A 21,272-nucleotide genomic window follows, 5' to 3' on the forward strand; every position below is an offset into this window, starting at 1 on the left:
TTTGTTAAAATATTCTTTTTGTTTCGTATAAACACCACATTTTTTTTAGCTAAAATGAATTTCTAATAACTCACAGAATATAGCCACGTTACGTCTGCACTAACTGTGCAATGCATACAAATGATGTGGCATCACTGTCGTAAACAACCACCAACTTCACTCATAATAAAAAAAACCAAACCTCACAAACACCAACAGCCAGCACCGCTAATTTTTCCAAAAGGATTACAGGAGTTTTTCAATAAAAAATATAAATTTTCCATTGCTCACAACAACAGAAAACTCCTGTACCCGTCAAATAATACAACACATCCATCATGGATATGAGTTTAGATGATATAATAAAGAGCAAGAAGATTGCTGTGGCCCCATCTAAACGATTGTAAGTTTTGTTCTACGTCAAGCAACCAACCAACCTACCAACGCATCAAAAGGATTACAATAAGAAAATGGCGTTGTGAAAGAAAAACATTTTTATTGGAAATTTATTGAACACATTCTCTTTGCATTTCTTTTAGGGCCGTGAAAAAACCACCATTGAGAAAAACCCTAAATAGGCCGGCGTTCAAGGAAGCTGCTCGCATTACAGATGCTCGTATGAAAATCATACAGAAAAATCGTGCCAAAATTCGTGATGCCAGAGACAAGTTGGTGGAGATAACACGTAACAATGGTGATGTGCGTAAGAAGTTGTCCCAAAAACAAGATTTGATTTCATCCAAGCCACCATATAAGGCCAGCAGTTTTAAATACAGTCGATTGGGAGGTGATGTTGGCGGCCGGATTGGTGGAAAACTTGCGGCCGATGGTGGGGGTTTGAAGACACGTAATGCTGGCTATAAATCTTCGCTGTCCACAGCATCGCTGCGTCGTAATGAGGTATTGGAAATCCCCAGGGGTTATGTTGATTATGACAACATGGAGAAAATGGAAGAAGGTAAGGTGGTTATATTCATTAAAAAAACAGAGAAGGTTGGCTTTTTCTTAAAGCTGAGGTTGTTTAGGTGGCTTCAAATTAAATTGATGGAAAAAAAAGTTTCCAAAGGATTTTACAAATTTTCAATTCCCAATTTATTAATCTGTAATATTTTATTTGAAGACTTGTCGGCATAAGTTGAGTTTAGGGGCTATGCTTGGATTGACCTGAAATTTTTACCGCAGGTAGGTATTTGTAACCTGATTACGGCAATATAATTTTTTTGTGGGGGAAATACCCGGTTACCCGGTTATTCGACCCAAAAGTTCGGATACAACATCCGGTTTATATCCGGTTCTACGTAACCGATATCAATAATATGGGTATCATTTGAAAGCTTATGAAAATATCTATCCAACAAGTGGTCATATGACGGGGTAATTGGAACCTGTTTCGGAGAAATTTAGGAAAATGTGCATTTTTGTATGAGTAATTTTTGAAAAACCCATAAAAACTCGAAAATGGACCCATTATAGGGTCTTAAAATCTATACACAATATTATAGCTAACACTATTGCCTTTCCAAAATGGTGTCATATGTGTTGATATCTTTTGTGGTTCCGTGGATATAAGAGATAGAATTCATTAAATTATATTTTTCTCCAGTCTAGATGCATTTGACTTTGACCTTAATAGCTTTTTTAAGCAATATTGACTTTTAAAGTCGTTACTTATGAAAGCAGTTTGAGTGAACCCAAGTTTTGTGTCGGGTTTAACGTTCTTGTTAATCTGCTTTGTTTTTAATTTGGTGTTGTTAGAATATTATGGATCGCGTAGTCGGTGTTGGACATATCCCAGAGGAGAAAATCTTAAGCCCCGGTCGAAGGCCGGCTACTTACAAAAATTACAATTTTTAGAAAAACTATGGATCGCGTAGCCGGTGTTGGACATACCCCAGAGGAGAAAATCTTAAGCCCCGGCCGAAGGCCGGCTACTTTCGAAAACTACAGTTTTTAGGAAACTATTGATCGCGTAGCCGGTGTTGGACATACCCCAGAGGAGAAAATCTTAAGCCCCGGCCGAAGGCCGGCTACTTACAAAAATTACAATTTTTAGAAAAACTATGGATCGCGTAGCCGGTGTTGGACATACCCTAGAGGAGAAAATCTTAAGCCCCGGCCGAAGACCGGCTACTTACAAAATGTACAATTTTTAGAAAAACTATGGATCGCGTAGCCGGTGTTGGACATACCCCAGAGGAGAAAATCTTAAGCCCCGGCCGAAGGCCGGTTGCTTAAAAAAGCTATTAAGGTCAAAGTCAAATGCATCTAGACTGGAGAAAAATATAATTTAATGAATTCTATCTCTTATATCCACGGAACCACAAAAGATATCAACACATATGACACCATTTTGGAAAGGCAATAGTGTTAGCTATAATATAGTGTATAGATTTTAAGACCCTATAATGGGTCCGTTTTCGAGTTTTTATAGGTTTTTCAAAAAGTACTCATACAAAAATGCAAATTTTCCTAAATTTCTCCGAAACCGGTTCCAGCAACCCCGTCATATGACCACTTGTTGGATAGGTATTTTCATAAGCTTTCAAATGATACCCATTTTATTGATATCGGTTACGTAGAACCGGATACAAACCGGATGTTATATTCGAACTTTTGGGTCGAATAACCGGGTAACCGGGTATTTCCCCCACAAAAAAATTACATTGCCGTAATCAGGTTACAAATACCTACCTGCGGTAAAAATTTCAAAATGATCCGAGCATAGCCCCTAAACTCAACTTGCTCCCTTGCTTCCTATGATAATGGTTATCTAAATCGTTTGTGGGTTAAGTGTGTAATAAAGATAAAGCTGTCTTTATGAGGAAAATCAATACCTACTTGTCTTGATTAGAGACAAATCAATCCTAGTGAGCGTCACGGATCATATATAAAAATGATCCATAACCTCAGCAAAATTATTTTGTTATACAGATCTAGTCTTCCGCTATACGCACGTCCAATTTTTTTATTTTTTTTTTATAGATTCTATAAATATTTTTAGAATCCACCAATATCCAATATTACTGGTACCCATACTGCTGCATGGGTACCAGTAATATGCCCTAATTACAGCGAGCTCAGTCCGACATTTAGCACTTATCTGTATCTGGACATGACTTCCACAGCATACAATGGAATTCTATTTTCTATTCGCTATTTGGTTCACGTGTCGCTCCAACACAGTGTTTCTCACTGAGTTGTTCAACGAAATGACAGACCGATTTCTTAACGTAATCCTCTTCCTTTAAAACAAACGTTTTGGAGCCTCAAAATGATTTCTTTTACTCAATGGTGTTATTTGAAGTCCTTAGCCGACTTTGTTTAATTTTTTTCCAACAATTTTTATTACAATTTTTTTTCTTTCAGAGGAATATGCCGCTGCCACAAGACTTAGCCGAACTGTGCGGAATGACATGGTCTATGATATGGGATCTTCGACATCCAGACGCCTAGATAGCTGGGGTACAGTTCACAATGATCATTTCGATCCCTTCGATGTTTATGAAGTTCCTCACAATGCTCGTCATGAACGTCGTCTGTCGCCTGAATTGCCACCGCCACCAGCAAAGGGTATTCTAAGATCATCGTTGCGAGATCGCAGTCCAGATCCATATCAGCGACGTTATCCAAGTGAACATTCATCACATCTCTCCTATGAGATGCGTTCACGTTTAGAACGTGCCCCCGATCCACATGCTTCCATGGGTATTTTTTCCAATCCCCTAACACCACCATCACCACCCAATGGTTCATCGTCATTTGGTGGAAGCAAATCTTCGTCATCAGGTTATCGTATAGTTGTTAGTAATTTACATCCCAGTGTAACACAGTCGGATATCAAGGAACTTTTCGAAGATATTGGTGAATTGTATGATTCACGTATTGTGCGACCTGGAGTAGCAGAAATTATCTATAAGTCATTGGCTCACGCTGAAAAAGCCGTAGATACTTATCACAATCGTCAATTAGATGGCCAACCAATGAAGTGTCTTTTGGTTAATCCCAGAGCCTCAAATAAACCCACAGCCCCCGCAATAAGAACTTCAAGGTTTGTCCCACAAAACAATTTGTTTCAATTTCCCTGATTAATCAATTGTCTCCTTTTCTTTTTGCAGTTCACACTCATCGAATAAGACTCCCCTAGAAATTGATATAGATGCTCTACACAAAGTACTGTTCCGACGTCATTAGTTTCGTATTTTCCATTACAAACAAAAGGCAATTTGAAATCATAACATTCACTAAACACAATTATAAATACCATTTTTTAGAAATGTATGTATGTAAATCCTGTTCTCCTTTTCTAAAGCTGGCAAACGCATTTTCAAACAAACTCTTGAAATTACTGAAATATTATTCTAATATTCATACTGAACAAAAGTATACACTTAAGAAAATTCTTAATTAATTTGTAATTTATTCTCCATACTTCTCAGATAAATCACTTCTCCTTTAGTTTATTGTTTTTTCTTTCTTTGATTATTTCTTATAGTTTATTTTATAAGAAGTTTTTTTTCGCTAAGAAGCTTGCCCTAATACGGCGTATATGTTTTGATAGAATGTCATTTTTAAGAATTTGTTTATTTTTTCTTTTTGTTTCGCCTTATAGTTTAGTTTTACAAACAAAATCATTTTAAATTTACATTATCCACGGAAATGATTTAATGTTAGTCTAGTAGTATTCATACTTCATTGGAAAATATTCAAATCAGGTATCCTAAAGAAAATTTCACAGTAAATAATATTCAATTAATCCATAATTTAATATAATAAATCTATATAGAAAACAATAAAAAAAGATACATAGAAATGTATACAAAAACACTAAGGGTTTTGAATTTTTGTAGAATAAGCGAAATGGGATAGGCGTATTTGGCGAATTTGTGGATTTTAAATGTCCTTTCTTCTTATCATCATTTTATTTGATCTTTAATTTAAAATTTCTCTAATTTGTTGGTAGTCTTTCTATGGAACATATCTCGTAATTTTGAGTTTGACCAAAATTTGACTTTATTTTAAATTTCAAATAGGTCTAGTTTTGGGTTGTATGAGAAGTGAGAGTATAGTAACAGAGATGAGAAAATGATGACTTCTTTGGAGTTCACAAAGACATTTTTCATAACCGTTTCATGGATTGGCTTATGGAATGTTTTAGCTTTTTATCACATGCGCCTTTCTAAAAAGATGGGAAAGATCTTAAAGACCTAAATTAAGGCATTCTATAGATTTTTTTTTTAAATTTTGATTTTAGCGCAATTTAGGTAAATATTTCCGAATGCCACCTGTTTATATCAGAACTTTCATTTCCATCATTTTATAATTGGCGGGCACAACTTAGTTTCTATTAAAATTTAGTCGATATCGAATTCAAGCTTCCTTTGGATGCCATCAAAGACTTACAGAATTTTTTTTTGCTTTCCTGGCATTTGCTAATAATGGATGCTTTGCTAAGGGATACTAAAGAAAAATTGGTTAATAAAGTGCGCCTAGGATAATCAAAAAGAACTTCAATGTTACTACGTCGGGTTTTATTATACTGATGGACCCCATTCAACAACATTACATATATGTGTCATCATTTTTCTTCTTTATCAATTTGTATATATTTTTCTGGTGCGGGCACAGCATACGCTTAAATGAATACTCCTTATTCTTTTGCTCCCTCCCGAGAACGAAAAATGTCCTGAACCGAAACCTTGACTCGGGAGACATTTAGATTTCAAATGTGCGGGAAATCAAGCTCCACAAGAATTTCAACCCACAACGTTTTAAAGGGGACTGTGTACTTAGGAAGATATTATCTTGCATTTGGACTACAAAATAAAAAAAAATGAATGGAGATGGTTAACGCATATTTTAAACGGAGAAAACGGAATTCCCCTCCCGTACAGACTACCATTGTCTAGGCATACTCGTGCCATCTTTGGTTGGTGAACTGACAAACTCTTCCTATGTTCGTACATTTCAGCTGTAAACATCTGCTATACTCCTGCTGTATATATTCCAGAGTATTAGAGATAATATTTGTCGATCCATCCGAATAAATCCCAGAGTAAAATAACCGAAATTGGGAAGAAGTGGGAGAAGTGTTGCAACATTGGAATCGGTAAGGCCAAATTTTTGGTTGTTGTTGTTTTATCAGTAGTTCATGTGGATGTTTGTATTCTGGTTATCTGGTTCATGCTCCAGGTTTAAAAATTCGGCTACCTTAACTAGTTGTAATCAGAGATTTTCTGGAGTGAGTTGGATAGGTTTGGCGGTGCAATTAAAGAGGTGCAGCGTATTGTGCGGGCCTGTTTTACCCACCGGATAGACGTCACGCACGTCTTCGTCAATTCGTATCGAGACGACTGCACCATCCTAAACGTGATTGCGCCAAAATTAACCTGGTTTGTCTAGGCATTCTTCAGCTGCAATGGATGGGGGTGGACTCCGAGGACGGCATTCATCCTGTAATTGCTGATAGCAACTGCGACTGCATTAGTGTGAATGTCACTCAGACCTGCCTGATAGGCTTCTTGTTCTAGAGGTTTTCTCTTATGTTGAAGGACTTTCGCATCCTCATATTGATGGTCCACTGGTGTCATGCGTAGCACTAGTATTCGCAGACCAACCTAGAGCCGCATAGCGATCGACGTACGGACTTTGGACTTCTTGTTCCGGAATTTGACGTACGACAGGCGTCCACACATATAATTGATTATCCGACGTTTCAAACTTGGCCGGAGGGTAGATCTCTGCACGTCCTCAAACAGTGTGGCTTCCTCTAATTTAGGGAGGAGTAAAGCCTCGAGAGTCTTAGCTATTGGCGACGAAAGCGAAATCTGCCTGTACGGGCGACCACCTGACCCATTTTCCAAACTTCGGGAACTATGTGGGTGGCTAGCGACAGGTTGAGAACTTTCTTCAGGTATCCAGTTTTTTTTAGCATTACCACTGAGATTCCGTCTGGTCCAACGCTTTGGATGACAGCGTTTCGGATGCCGCTCTATAGGTACTCGGCAAATTGTAGGTTAAAAAAGTCACTGTTAGGTCCTTAAAAGTGACTGAAGTCCTATCATCCTTTTTTCCAGGGTTCGAGAGTGACTTAGCCGTTACCCACAGATTACTAATATCGGTTCCAATGTCGCAACACTTCAGATGGTCTAGCGCATTTTTCCTCTTATGCTCCTGTACCAACCGGTTGACATCCACTGTCAAATCACTGATTCTAGAATGAGTTGGGTTGAAACGACAGCAAATTTTGGTCGAAATTTTAGTTGCCCTCGGGAAAATATTAAGGGCTTCAGTCACCTAGCACGGTCCCAACAAATATATTGGATACTGATCCGTAAAAGTGAGTAAGTGAGAAGCGAATCAGGGTTGATTTCACCACAGTTGCAAATATTATTCGAAGTCCTAAATCGACTTTCAAATACCAAATTTCGAGAGTTTGACCATTTTCTGCCATAAGAAGTGGTACCCATAACGAACTCCAAATATGAAATTTAAAAAAATTCCGTTGAATTGATTATTTGAATTTTTTGTCCAAGATGGCGGGACCTATTGTAAATTCTGAATACCAATTTTGAAATAATTTCATTGTAAATGTGGCTAAAAAAATCCAAATACTAAATATTGAAGTACCCATGGTACAATGAATACAAGGTAGGCTAACTTTGAAAAAATTTTAAGTATAGAGGTCTACCTGTTTGGCTTGTAATGTCAGAATTACTATCAAACAACTTGTTGCATTGATTTTGAATAAATAATTTAAAACCGCGAAAACTGAATGAAAGGTCAAAATATATGTTCAAAATCATGTTCTATATATCTCTTATGGTTTATTTCGCGACAAAAACTGTAGATTTTGTCGATGCATACGTCGCAATAAGCATTTTGAAAACACCCGAATTTGAATATTTTCTGAATATTTTTTTATTATTGAAAAGAATACACACACATAAACAAATGAAGTTGACATATTAAGCCAGAAAAAATAAAAAAATTAAAATCATATGGTAGTTGTGCCCTACCTTAAATTCATTGTACCATGGAAGTACCTTTATATGGGGTTTTAAAAACAATATAATATATATAATATACCAAACTGCGGATATATGTCCCATTTTCAATGCCAACAATTCTACGGACATAAAATATATTTGAACGAGATATTATTTATTTACTTTATTCCGTTGTAACATAAAGATCTGAGTATTTAATTCGATTACCAAGATTGACTTTCCCGGGCAAATAAAAAACATAAAATCTACAAGCGGACCTGTAGTGAGATTATTTTCTACCACACCGCACTTTTCCAAATTCCTTATTAAATAAAAACACTTGTAGGCCTTGATTTTTTGTTAATTTTATTTGACTTTTTTGTAATTATTTAAAAATATATTTTTTTAATATTAAAAATACATTACTTTTGAAGAGAATTTTTTTGTTAAAAAATACCTTGGTTGAAATATGTATGACCACGAAAAAAAGGAGTTTTTAAACTTAAACAAGAGATGCAGACGTGAGAAGAGAATTTGAAAGTCACGACGATGATGGATTCGGACAAATTTGAAATGTTGTTTAGCAATAAAACGGAGAAAATACAAATGATATTGAACTTTAAATAAGTCTCTCGGATTTTAATTGCAAGCCGTTAGAAATATAGTAAATATGTAAGTATGTCTAACCATATATCAATGAATTGTTTATTTAAATTGCTAACAATTGCCAGATCAGCTGTAATTTCTCATCGCCATCATCATAACCTTCGTTCCCTTACATCCTTCTCACGTTGTCAAGTTTTTTAAAAAAAGAATTTTTAATTGTATGTCTTAAATACACTTAGAAGCTAATCAGGACTTTTATTGCAACATTTTGCTCTTATTAAAAAAAGTAGTAATAATAAAAACTCTTAAAATCTTGCATGAAGAAGAAGAGAAGTACACTTTTACAAAAATCTCATAGAGGGCAATCGAATGATGAACAATCCAATTCGATCATCTCGAATCGCCGCCAAGAGATGATTTATGTCTTTAGTTTTTAGTAGGTTTTTTGTTTTCGTTTTTTTATAAAAGAGGATGTTTTTGTTGTTGGTGTTGGTTTCCTGGGCATTACTTAAAAGTTACGCACACCAGTACCATAATTAGCACCACCGGCACGATTTAAAGCTTCACGGAAAAGTTCAATGTCCAATTCATTGTCAACGCCAGCTTGCAATTCAACAGCAAAATTCTGCAAAACAAAGTGGTATGATTAATATTTATTCTATTAATTCGCGCATATTTTGCTTTACTTACATTTAGCACATCTTTAATAATAGCCTTATCCGTTGACATTTTAGCCCTTTGTATGACACCGACATCTTGTCCGATCCAGGTGAGGAAAATGAATTTTTTTCTCTTGGACATTTCATCGCCCATTTGGATGCGTATATAGCCGAATGCACGTTCATTGTCACCGAACTGTTGGCGGAACTCCTCAAAGCATTGGCCACGTACCGAGCAGGTTATTCTGGGACCATCGAATTTGAAAACGGCCCTGTAATTAGAGGAGGAGGATATATTTTAGAGTTAATTTTTCATTTAATTACAAAAAATAATTGAGAAATGAATAGGTCTTGCATAATTCCATAAAAGTAGATTTTTTTAGAACTTCAATCGTAGATTTTAAAAAAGAATATTTCGGAATAATTTGGAAAATAATATTTTTGTTGGACTTTTGAAGTTATAATTGGGAATTTTTAAAAATAATGTTTTTGATTAACGCGAATTTAAAAGAAATGACATTTCAGTGACTTTTTGGCCGACGGTTTCGGTTGGGCCGTCATTTTAAAAAAGATGGTGTGATGGGTTAGTGGACCTATAATCGTGGACTTAGTGAAGAATTTTTGATTCTTCTAATTTTTTCTTGAGGACTTCCTGACATAAAGACTTTGATTAAAAAAAAAAAACCTTGGATTAAAAGAAAATATTTTTCTAGAGCTTCTTTTCGTGGTCATCTGACCAAATAAACCGTGGACTTTCTGACCAATGGGTTTTAAAAAATAGGTTTTTTATACACAAGAATTGTGGATTTTGTAATAAATGGTCAAATTCTGAAACTAGTTTAAAACTTCTGGACTTTTGGATTTTCATACCCTCAGCCATATGGCTACAGAGGGTTTATATCATTTGACACGGTCAAAACGTCCCTCATCGAAAAAACGGTTTTAGACCCTAGGTCTCTTTGGACCAAATCCGTTTCAGGACATTTGGAGTCGAGCTAGCGATGTCCGTCCGTCCGTCTGTCTGGCTGGTGCGCACAATAACTCTCGAAGGGAGTATACGATTTTATCCAAAGTTGGTACATCGTTATATTATTGCCAAATTTAGATCGAGTTCGGATATGGACAATATCGGTCCACTCCTTCCGGTACCTCCCCCACAAAATGTCAACATTTTCAAAGAAAATAATTTACTGCATAGAAAGAGAAAGTTTAATCCGATTTTGCTCCAGCTTTGCGAATCCTAATATTTGCATTAGTGCTAGCTGAGTTGTGAAAATTGGGAATATCGGTCCACTCCATCAAGTACCTCCTCCTACCTACCAAAGGGTCAACATTTTGAATAATTATAACTCTTAAAAAATGTGATGTATGAGTCAGATTATCTTCAAATTACATATATCCAAATATTTTTATTAACCCAAAGTCTGGTGCGAAGATGAGAAATATCGATCCCCTCCTTCTGGTACCTCCCCTACAAAGGCTCAACATTTTGAATATCCATAAAGCTCCTAAAACGCGAAATTAACATCCGATTCCATTCAGACTTGGTAAATCTCAATATTTTTATCTACACAAGATCTGTTATAAAGATGTTAGAGATCGGACCATTCCTTCTGCTACCTCCCCCACAAAGGGTTAAAATTTTGAATAACCAAAACGATCATAAAATCCGAAATAAGCATCCTGTTCTCTTCATATTTCACACATCCCATTATTTCTACTAACACAAGATCTGCGGCGAAGATGGAATATATCGATCCCCTCCTTCTGATACCTCCCCCACAAAGGGTTAACATTTTGAATATCCACGAAGCTCCTAAAACGCGAAATTAACATCCGATTCCATTCAGACTTGGTAAATCTCAATATTTCTATCTACACAAGATCTGTTATAAAGATGTTAGAGATCGGACCATTCCTTCTGGTACCTCCCCCACAAAGGGTTAAAATTTTGAATAACCAAAACGATCATAAAATCCGAAATAAGCATCGGGTTCTCTTCATATTTCACACATCCCATTATTTCTACTAACACAAGATCCGCGGCGAAGATGGAATATATCGGTCCACTCCTTCTGGTACCTCCCCTACAAAGGGTCAACATTTTGAATATTTATGAAGCTCATAACACCCGAAATTATCATCCGATTTCATTCAGACTTGGCATATTTGAATATTTCTATTAACACAAGATCTGTTTTAAATATGGTAGAGATTGGACCATTTCTTCTGGTACCTCCCCCACAAAGGGCCAAAGTTTCGAATAACCGAAACGATTATTAAATCCGAAATAAGCATCCGGTTCTCTTCATATTTCACACATTCCATTACTTCTACTAACACAAGATCCGCTGCAATGATGGAATATATCGGCCCACTCCTTTTGGTACCTTCCCTACAAAGGGTCAACATTTTGAATATTTATGAAGCTCATAAGACCCGAAATTAACATCCGATTCCATTCAGACTTGGTAAATCTCAATATTTCTATCAACACAAGATTTGTTTTAAAGATTGTAGAGATCGGATCATTCCTTCTGGTACCTCCCCCACAAAAATAACCGAAACGATTATTAAATCCGAATTAATCATCCGTCTCTCTTTATATTTCACACATCCCATTTTTTGTTAACACTAGATCTGCTGTCAATATCGGCGCACTCCTTCTGGTACTTTCCCCACAAAGGGTTCAAAACTTTTATACCCTCCACCTTGGAAAGGAGGGTATATTAACTTTTGTAACATCCTTAAATATTCGTCTTAGACCCCATAAAGTATATATATTCATAATCAGCATAAAATTCTAAGTCGATTTAACGATGTCCGTCTGTCTGTCCGTCTGTTCGTCTGTCTGTCTGTCTGTTGAAATCACGATACAGCGTACATTATTTGACGTAGAGCGCCAAAATTTAGCAGATCAATTTACATTGTGTCTAGGATGGTTGGTATTGAAAATGAGATATATCGGTCCACGTTCTGGTATAGTCTCCATATAACGGTACCTCCCGATATTCGGTAATTTGATGATTTTTGTCACATTTTTTCACGGATTTGTCTGAAAATTGGTATTTGTTGGTCATAACGGGTCCCTGAGCGTGTGGCAAAACATTGCATGTATAGGCCCACGTTGTGGTATAGCCCCCATATAACGGTACCTCCCGATATTCGGTAATTTGATGATTTTTGTCACATTTTTTCACGGATTTGTCTGAAAATTGGTATTTGTTGGTCATAATGGGTTCCAGCTCCGGTGGCGAAACATTGCATGCATGATTTGATATAGCCTCCATATAACGGTACCTCCCGATATTCGGTATTTTGATAGTTTTTGCCACATTTTTTCACTGATTTGTCTAAAAATTGGTATTTGTGGGTTATAATGGGTCCTAGTTCGTGTGGCGAAACATTGTAATTATAGGTCCACGTTTTGGTGTAGCCCCCATATAACGTTACCTCCTGATATTCGGCATTTTAATGGATTTTGCCACATTTCTTCTAATATTTCTTTTACCCTAAGGTGGAGGGTATTAAAAGTTTGGCCCGGCCGAACTTAATGTTTTTTACTTGTTTTTTTTTTTTTTTAAATTGAAAAACAAAACGCTCATTAAATGCGAAATAAACATCCAACTGTCTTTAAATTTCATTTTGCTAACGCAAAATCTGTTGTTAAGGTGATAGATGTCTGCCAACCCGTTCTGGTACCTCAACCACAAAGGGTCACAATTTCCAGTTTAGTAACTCCATAATTCAAAATTCCCATAAAAAGTATAGAAGTAGACGATGTACGTTCTAATATTTATATCAGACTTAGGTCAGATACAAATTGGACAATATTGGCCAACTACTTCGGAAACTCCCCATAAAGGGTCAAAAGTTAGAATAATCATAAATCAAGGCTGAGGTTATGCATCTGTCGGCAAAACCGACTGATACTATTTAACTTGTTTTTTTTATAAAATCCTGAATACCTACCATTCTGTGTCTGTGAGATCTGAGCGCACATCTTCATATGCTTCACGTATGGCATCCTTGTCCAATGATGTAGCCATGGGCATCTAAAAGAAAAAAAAAAACAAAATTAATAAATTACAAAAAAACACACAAAAAAAAAATAAGTATTGGTTTCGAAGTTATAAAAAAAATTACAAAGAAAGCTAATGAAAAGAAAGGAAGGAAGGAAATGATTACCGAAGCGATGTTAATCTAAAATACCAATAAACGGAATATGTATGTAAATATGCATGTGTCCATGGATGGGTGATGTAAAACACAATAAATATTACTTCCTTTCGCCAAGAAATAATAAACAACAGAGAAAAATATGAAATAAATAACCGAAAAAAAAAAACAAAAAAAGCAAATAAATTTTATATTTCCTCGACTCGATTGATGACCATCAACCTACCTACCCACAGCAGATAAACTCCGGCGGACAGTCGACGTCAATGAATTTTTGATGAGTTGACCGTACGTGATAAACTTGAAAACTTCATTGAGAGAGGCAGCTAGGCGTTTGTACAATAATATATGGCTATATACAGGTTCATAGAGCGGCAGAGGAAGGAAGGTAGATGTGTAGGGGGTAATTTGTTTCAAGTTGCAACAGTTATTGTTTGATGTTGGTGCATCCGAGGCCGGCCTTACAATTGTGGATAATGAATAATAAGCGCAATTTCAGTTTAGTGGAATATTATACCTCACACACACACACACATCGATATACCGGCAATAATTCAATACCCAATGCATTGCTGCTTACAAATCAAATATTTTTTTTTTTAATTTACGACACAAAGAAAATTATCGAAAAAAATTGAATTTGGAGAAATATCCAAACAAAGTGAAAAACCTTATATGCCAATTTGGGTTATAAACAATTAAATTGTTAAAAAAAAAACAAGCAAACCGAACATAAATTCTAATAAAAATTATATTCGTTGTTGTGAAAGCTAAACTGCCTTATAAGGAGGCATTTGAATTGAGTTATAAAATGCATTTTCGGTGTGCATGATTGTTTTTTTTTTTCGACAAAATTGAAAAATAAAAATTGTTTCCTTAAATGACTTGAGGCATTCAATGCAATCTGGAAATACTTGGATTATGGAATTTAAACAAAGGCAGTGGATTCCAAATAGAATTGGGAAAAAAGTCTACAGGTTTTTGTAGTATTTTTTTATACCCTCATGGAGGGTATATTAAATTCGTCATTCCGTTTGTAACTCATTGAAATACTCATTTTAGACCCAACAAAGTATATATATTCGTGATCAGCGTAAAATTTAAATCCCATTTATTCGATGTGTCCGTCCGTCCTTCCATCTACTGAGATAACGCTATCTTCCAAAGGAATTGAGATAGGGTGCTGAAATTTATTACATATGCGTTTTTGGTTAGAACTAATATCAAGTTCGAAAATGGGCTATATCTGCCATCTTTTTTGTATAGCCCACATATAACGATACCCCATCATTTTAAGCATTTATACGACTTTCGGCACATTTTTAACTCAATTGTTTGGAATTTGGTATTTTATGATTGTACAATATATATTCTGATCGATATGGTCATTTTTATACCCACCACCATAGATAGTATGGAGGGTAAGTAAGTAGTAAGTTCGTCATTCCGTTTGTGTTAATAATTTAAGATCCAACAAAGCATATATATCTTGATCAGCGTAAAATTCTAAGACGATTTAGCCCTGTACGTCCATCCGTCTGTTCGACTGTTGTAATCACGCTACAGTCAAAACGAATTAAGTTATGAATAAGCGAAAATTTTGCACAGGTCTGTCTTTTTTCTGCAGGCTGGTCAAATTCGAAGATGGGCTATTTGGGTCCACGATATCGTATACCCCACATATAGCGGTGCCCCCGATATTCGGTATTTTGATGATTTCAGCCAATCTTTTAATGGAATTGTCTTAAAATACACACAAGGGGCTCCTTTTGAGTAATTTACCCCTGATCAAGAATTGCCTATCGTATATCGATACTCCCCGATATTCAGTATTTTTATGATGTCAGCTAAAATTTTCAATGAAATTGTCTGAAAATCCGCATAAGGAGTTCCTTGTGAGTACTTTATTTCTTAGAAGAGAATTGTCTATATAGGTCCACGATATCGTATATCCCCCATATAACGGTACCTTGTGATATTCGGTATTTTGATGATTTTTGCGACATTATTTATCGGAAGTGTTTCAAATTTCATATATAAAGTTCGGAATCGTTACTACGGCCTATGACACAAATACTTATGCTTACATATAGCCCTCACATTGAGTGAGGGTATAAAAAGTTCGGTCAGGCCGAGCTTAGCTCCTTTTTTACTTGTTGAAGTTTCTAATGGTTGTCTAACTTTTTGATTCAGGTCCTCATTTTGACTTTCTATATATTATTAAAAGGGTATCAAAGTTCGGCCCGACTGAACATACTAACTTTTTATACTCTCTCTTTTTATACTCTCAGGTTATATCATTTAATACGGACAAAACGTGCCTAGTCGAAATAACGGTTTAGAGTCTCTTTGGACCAAATCCGTTTCAGAACATTTGGAGTTGATCTAGCGATGTCCGTCCGTCTGAATGGTGGTGCGCACGATAATTCACAAAGGGAGTATCCTATTTGGTCCAAACTTGGTACATCGTAAAATGTTTGCCAAACTTAGATCGATTTCGGAGATGGACAATATCGGTCCACTCCTTCTGGTACCTCGCCCAAAAAAAGGTGGAAATTTTCAAAAGACATATTTTCTGCACAGAAAGAGGCTCTATAATCCAATTTTGCTACAACTATGCAAATCCTAATATTTCCGTCAGTGCTAGGTCAGGTACGAAAATGGACAATATCGGCCCACTCCATTCAATACCTCCACCATAAAGGGTCAAAATTTCGAATATATATCCCTTTTAAAATGTAATATAAGAGTCTGAGTGTCTTTAAATTATTAACCCAAGGTCTGGTGTGAAGTTGGAATATATCGGTCCACTCCTTCTGGTACCTCCCCAACAACGGAGTCAAAATTTTAAATAACTATGATGCTCTAAAAACGCGAAATGAGCATCTGTTTATTTTCAAATACCGTACATCCCAATTTTTCTACTATCACAAGACCTGGTGTGGAGATTGGATGTATCGGTCCACTACTTCTAGTACCTCCCCCACAAGGGGTCAAAATTTTGAATAATTATATCTCTTATAATTTGCGAAATAAGCATTGGATCCTATTCAGATTTCACACATCTCAATATTTCTATCAACACATAATCAGGTGTGAAGATAGGATTTATCGGTCCACTCCTTCTAGTACCTCCCCAACAACGGGGTCAAAATTTTTTAATAACTGTGAAGCTCATAAAACGCGAAATGCTACTTCTATCAATACATAATCAAGTGTAAAGTTGAATACATCGGCCCACTCCTTCTGGTACCTCTCATACAAAGGTCAATATTTTTAATAATTATATCTGTTATAATTTGTGAAATATGCACTCGATTCTATTCGAATTTCACGCAACCCAATATTTTTACTAAAACAATATTTGTTGTGACGATGATAGATATCGGTTCGCCACTTCCTCCCACACATAGGGTACCAATTTTTAATATTTATGTCTTTTATAAAAAAGTCAGCGATTCTTTTAAAGTTGGGAACCTGAGATCTGATGTAAATATAGAATTCATCGGTTCACTTCATCTGGTACCTCCCCCACAAAAGGTTTTAATTTTGATTAATTATTGGCATAATCTTGAAAATAAATGTTAGATACTCAACCCAATATTGTTTTCAGTCTTAGATGAAGTGGAACACTTCGGTCCACTATGTCTGGTATCTCACGCACATTTCTTGATTTTCAAAAATTTATTACATTTCTCATGCAAAGGTGAATGAAGTAGTCGGTATAGCCCAAATCTGGAATATTTATATCAGACTCCTTCGGAATTTCCCCCATAAAGGGTTAACAGTTGGAATAATCATAACGCGAATCAAAATATATTTAAATATAGGAACAGTGGCTGAGGGTATATACCTGTCAACAAACCCGACAGATACTTTTTAACTTGTTCTTGGAAGAAATTAAGGAATTCTCCGAAAGCCAAAAAAAAAAAAAAACACATTCACATCTTCATTATGGACAGAAATCAACCGAGTGGTGTGACGTAAATAACAACCCTGGTCTCTCTCTTTATATCTTTACACTCCCGTTAGATTTGTAAAATTTTGCATTGCTAAATTACTTTTGCAACTGAATCCTGGTTTGGCAGTTGTTTTTTGTTGTTGCCATCTGCTAATTAATACCTTTTTGATTGCATGAACTAACACACAAACAACACTAACTTCGTAATTTCTTTGTTTCTTCCAAAAAATTGCATGATTTTCATTATGGAAGTTTTGCGTTTTTGCCGTAATTTTAACTTCTTTTTTCGATTTGTTAACAAATTTTAAACTTTCGTTTTCAATTTCATGGCGTTGAATTGCATTTGTTTTTATTTTTGAAGTAATTTTTATGTTTTTATTTTCAATTGGATTTTCTTGGATTGTTTTGAGCGTAAAGTTTCAACACAAAATATGACTTCAACAGTTGCCTTGAAAAAACGAGGCACTGAAACTGAAAATTATATCAGACACTTTAAAACTTATTTTGAATGACCGCTTGAGAGTGTGAATAATTCTTATAATTCGATCTAGAATAAAACTTACTTTGACACTTTCCTCAAAAACAAAAAAAAAAAATAAGGACAAAAGGTTTCGACGCGGATTGGATACGCCTTAAAATTACCGTTAAAAACTTAAGACAGAATCAGAATTTTCTTAAAAACTATTATACCTAGACGTATGATTTATTCTGAGATTTATAGTGAAATTTTGTGCAAAATATTTCTTTCTTCGACATTTTCCGCCTAGAACGAAATTTTATGCTACTTTCCAGCCTCAAGTCGAAAAATGTCCAAGGAAATTTAATCAAAAAATATGGAAATATTTTCAGGTCTTTTTTTTGGTGCAAGTATTTATTTATTTTTTTTTTTTTTCTGCTGAATAATGGAAATTTAATGTTTGGTTCTTTGGTGACTTATAGTGAAATTTGAAGAGGAATATTATTGTCTTTGGGTCAATGGTGCCTTATTGAAGATTTTGGAACATACTCACGAAAACTAAGGTTTTTACCCTATAATGTGTTTTTATACCCATACATAGTGGTAAGGGTTTTATGTCTTTGTGCATTTGTTTTTTGTAACAGGGAGAAAGAAGCGAGATAGACCCATAGTTACTTTTGAGGATTTTTATAGAATTAATTTTGGAGTCGATATATGCATGTCGGTCGGACGGCCCGTCTGTCCCTGTATTTTTGTGAACAAAAATGCGGGTCGCATTTAATATCCGATTGAAATGAAATTTTCCAAACAATATATGTTTGGCCCAAGGACGAACCCTATTGAAATTGGTGAGAATCGGTTCAAATTTAGATATAACTCCCATATATATCTTCAACCAATTTCGGGTTAATTGTGCAACAAATGGCCAATATCAGTTCAAATGACCTGGATTTGGCACATCCGACCGAATTCAATCTAGAAAAAACTACATCAAATTTGGTAAAAATCGGTTCTGATATAGATATAGCTCCCATATATATGTTTCATCCGATCTATGGTTTAAAGTACCTCACACTCGTAATATGCACTCCACGACAATGATATTTGATACCGGACATCAGACACAGCTCGAAAATACCTTTGCCTAAATGTATTCAGATCTGTTCAGATTTTTATATACCTCCGATATACGGGGTGAGACGAAGAAACTGCAACCAACTTCAGATTGCTGTCACGGGGTAAAGGTATTGTGTCTGAAGCATTTTGGAAAGCAACGTCGGCACTAAAAATTACAAAAAAAAAAAAAAAACAACACCTCAAGCAAGCGCTTCGCCGAGAATTATCCAAAATACCGCAGAGGAACATTCGGGCTGCGTGTGACAGTTTCATTGGCCGTTTGAATGTCATAGTTCGTACCAAAGGTGATCAATTCTAACAAATCTAAACTTATTATTATTTGATGCTATTTCCGACATTTTTTGATTTCATTCAATAAAATTAAAAAAATATATATATATGGAGTTTGACTTTGTTGCAGTTTTTTTTATTTCACCCTCTATATATATCGGTGCCGCCCGACTTTCGACCTTTCCTTACTGGCTTTTAATTTACAGTTTGTAAAAGAAAATTTTCTGAATTTTCAAATAGAATCTAGGTTATTCCTTAAAAATATTTTAGTATTTGTTTTTGAACCATTTTTTAAAAGCTTTGCTAAATTTATTTTGAAGGAATAAATAAAACCTTAAATACTTCTTTGAAGAAATTTTATTTTTTTTTAATTTATTATTATTATATAATTTATAAATATATATTTCGGTGAGACAACACTCCAAACACTGCTCTAAAAGTAAATTCCATATTTTTCAAAATAACTTCCATCACTATTTTTTTTTATTTTTCCACCCACCCTGATTTTTCTAAAAATAATTGTTCCATTCACATGACAGACGCTATTCCCCTAGACATTAATTCATTTTTATAGTTCCGTTTGTATTAAATTTAAAAATGAAAAAAAAAAAAAAACGATATTGCAAAATATTGAAAACAAAGAAGTCGCCTTCATGCATCGTAAATGTTGCCACATTTATGAAAAAAGAAAAAGAAACTGTTAAAAATAAAATCTCTTCCACACAGCCGATATTCATTATCAACAGAGATGACGATTATCGTTCCACAAAAATGACAGAGAACTGAAATACAAATTGCAAAAAAAAAAAAAAACTGAAATTGGAGGGATATGTTACAGACTGCAAATAAATATTAAAGACAAAAACAAAACAAAATTAAATGAAACTTGTGCAATATCAATATTGACGACAGACCATGCATAAAGTGTGTGCAATGTGCGTAGACCATCCCCCAGCCCCCTCTCTCTCTCTCTTTGCAAAAATGGATGAGCAATCGAAACAAGGCCTTTGCGAAACACACACAGAATGCAACGCAGAGCAATTTTAGTCAGAAAATATTTATGGACAGTTTAACAGTTTGCAGCTATAATTATGCAAACAAAATAATACACACATCCTACTGCAAAGGCTAAGCAGGGGCAGAGAATAAGGAAGAGAAGGAGAATGAGAGAGAGAAAAATGTGTCCAAATGTTTGCCCATGAGTCATGAGTTTAAATAAAATGCATTTCGTTATTCATCACTATGGAATGGGATTGAAATTTCAAAGAAGTAAAATATTTTAAAAATTTTTCTTTCGAAATTAAGAAAATCTGTATTCAGCTGAGGAAAAAATTATGTAGCATCTCCTACGAAATTGTCCATACAGATCCAGATTTTTGTATAGCCATATAGAGGATCTTTCTGACATTCAGTGTGATTTTTATACCCTTTATGACTAGAGAGAGTATATTTTATTTGATACGGTTTTAGACTCTAGGTCTCTTTTAATTTAAATTTAAACTCTAATTTAAACAAAAAAGATAGAGTAAGATAAAGTATTTTATAGTAATGTGTGATAAAATAAATATTTGTATTTGTATAATTAAGATTTTTTCTATTTGGTAATATTACATTGTAATGCTATTTTTGGCCTAAAAAGGCTTCTGTGTTACGAAATCTTGAATAAATAAATAAATAAATAAATAAAATCCGTTTCAGGACATTTGGGGTCGTTCTAACTATGTCCGCCCGTCCGTCTGTCTGGTTGGCTGGTGCTAATGATAACTCTCGAAGGAAGTATCCGATTAAGTCCCAACTTGGTACATTGTAATATTATTATCGAACTTAGATCGGAGATGGGTAATATCAGTCGAAAATTTCAACAAAAAAAAAAAAAAAAAATATATATATATATATATATATATATATATATATTTTACTGCACAAAAAGAAAAAGAATAAAATTTTACTCCAACTTTGCTAGGTCAGGTGCGAAAATGGACAATGGTCATCAAGTACCTCCCCAACAAAGGTTCAGAATTTCGAATAATTATAACCCA

The 21,272-nt window shown here is 35.0% G+C and overlaps 2 protein-coding genes across 3 annotated transcripts in view; one reads left to right on the forward strand and one right to left on the reverse strand.

Moving 5' to 3' along the window:
* The first annotated feature begins 152 nt into the window (after positions 1-152).
* LOC101889235 (uncharacterized) lies at positions 153-4,434 on the forward strand. The gene is made up of 4 exons (XM_005181830.4): positions 153-382; positions 519-937; positions 3,346-4,027; positions 4,095-4,434. Exons 1-4 carry the CDS (start codon positions 318-320, stop codon positions 4,168-4,170), a joined length of 1,242 nt encoding a protein of 413 aa, XP_005181887.1. The 5' UTR covers positions 153-317; the 3' UTR covers positions 4,171-4,434.
* Positions 4,435-8,313: 3,879 nt separating this feature from the next.
* The window catches only part of LOC101889409 (coactosin-like protein), a 61,570-nt gene continuing 48,611 nt past the window's right edge, over positions 8,314-21,272 (reverse strand). For both annotated transcript variants that reach the window (XM_005181831.4, XM_059121789.1), the window contains exons 2-4: positions 13,202-13,284; positions 9,261-9,501; positions 8,314-9,195 (exon numbers count right to left, since the gene is read on the reverse strand). In XM_005181831.4, coding sequence (XP_005181888.1) covers positions 9,079-9,195; positions 9,261-9,501; positions 13,202-13,284 — 441 coding nt within the window. In that variant the 3' untranslated portion in view covers positions 8,314-9,078. The remainder of the gene's footprint in view (positions 9,196-9,260; positions 9,502-13,201; positions 13,285-21,272) is intronic.

The sequence above is a fragment of the Musca domestica genome, unplaced genomic scaffold, assembly GCF_030504385.1.
Source record: "Musca domestica strain aabys unplaced genomic scaffold, Musca_domestica.polishedcontigs.V.1.1 2, whole genome shotgun sequence".
NCBI lineage: Eukaryota > Metazoa > Arthropoda > Insecta > Diptera > Muscidae > Musca > Musca domestica.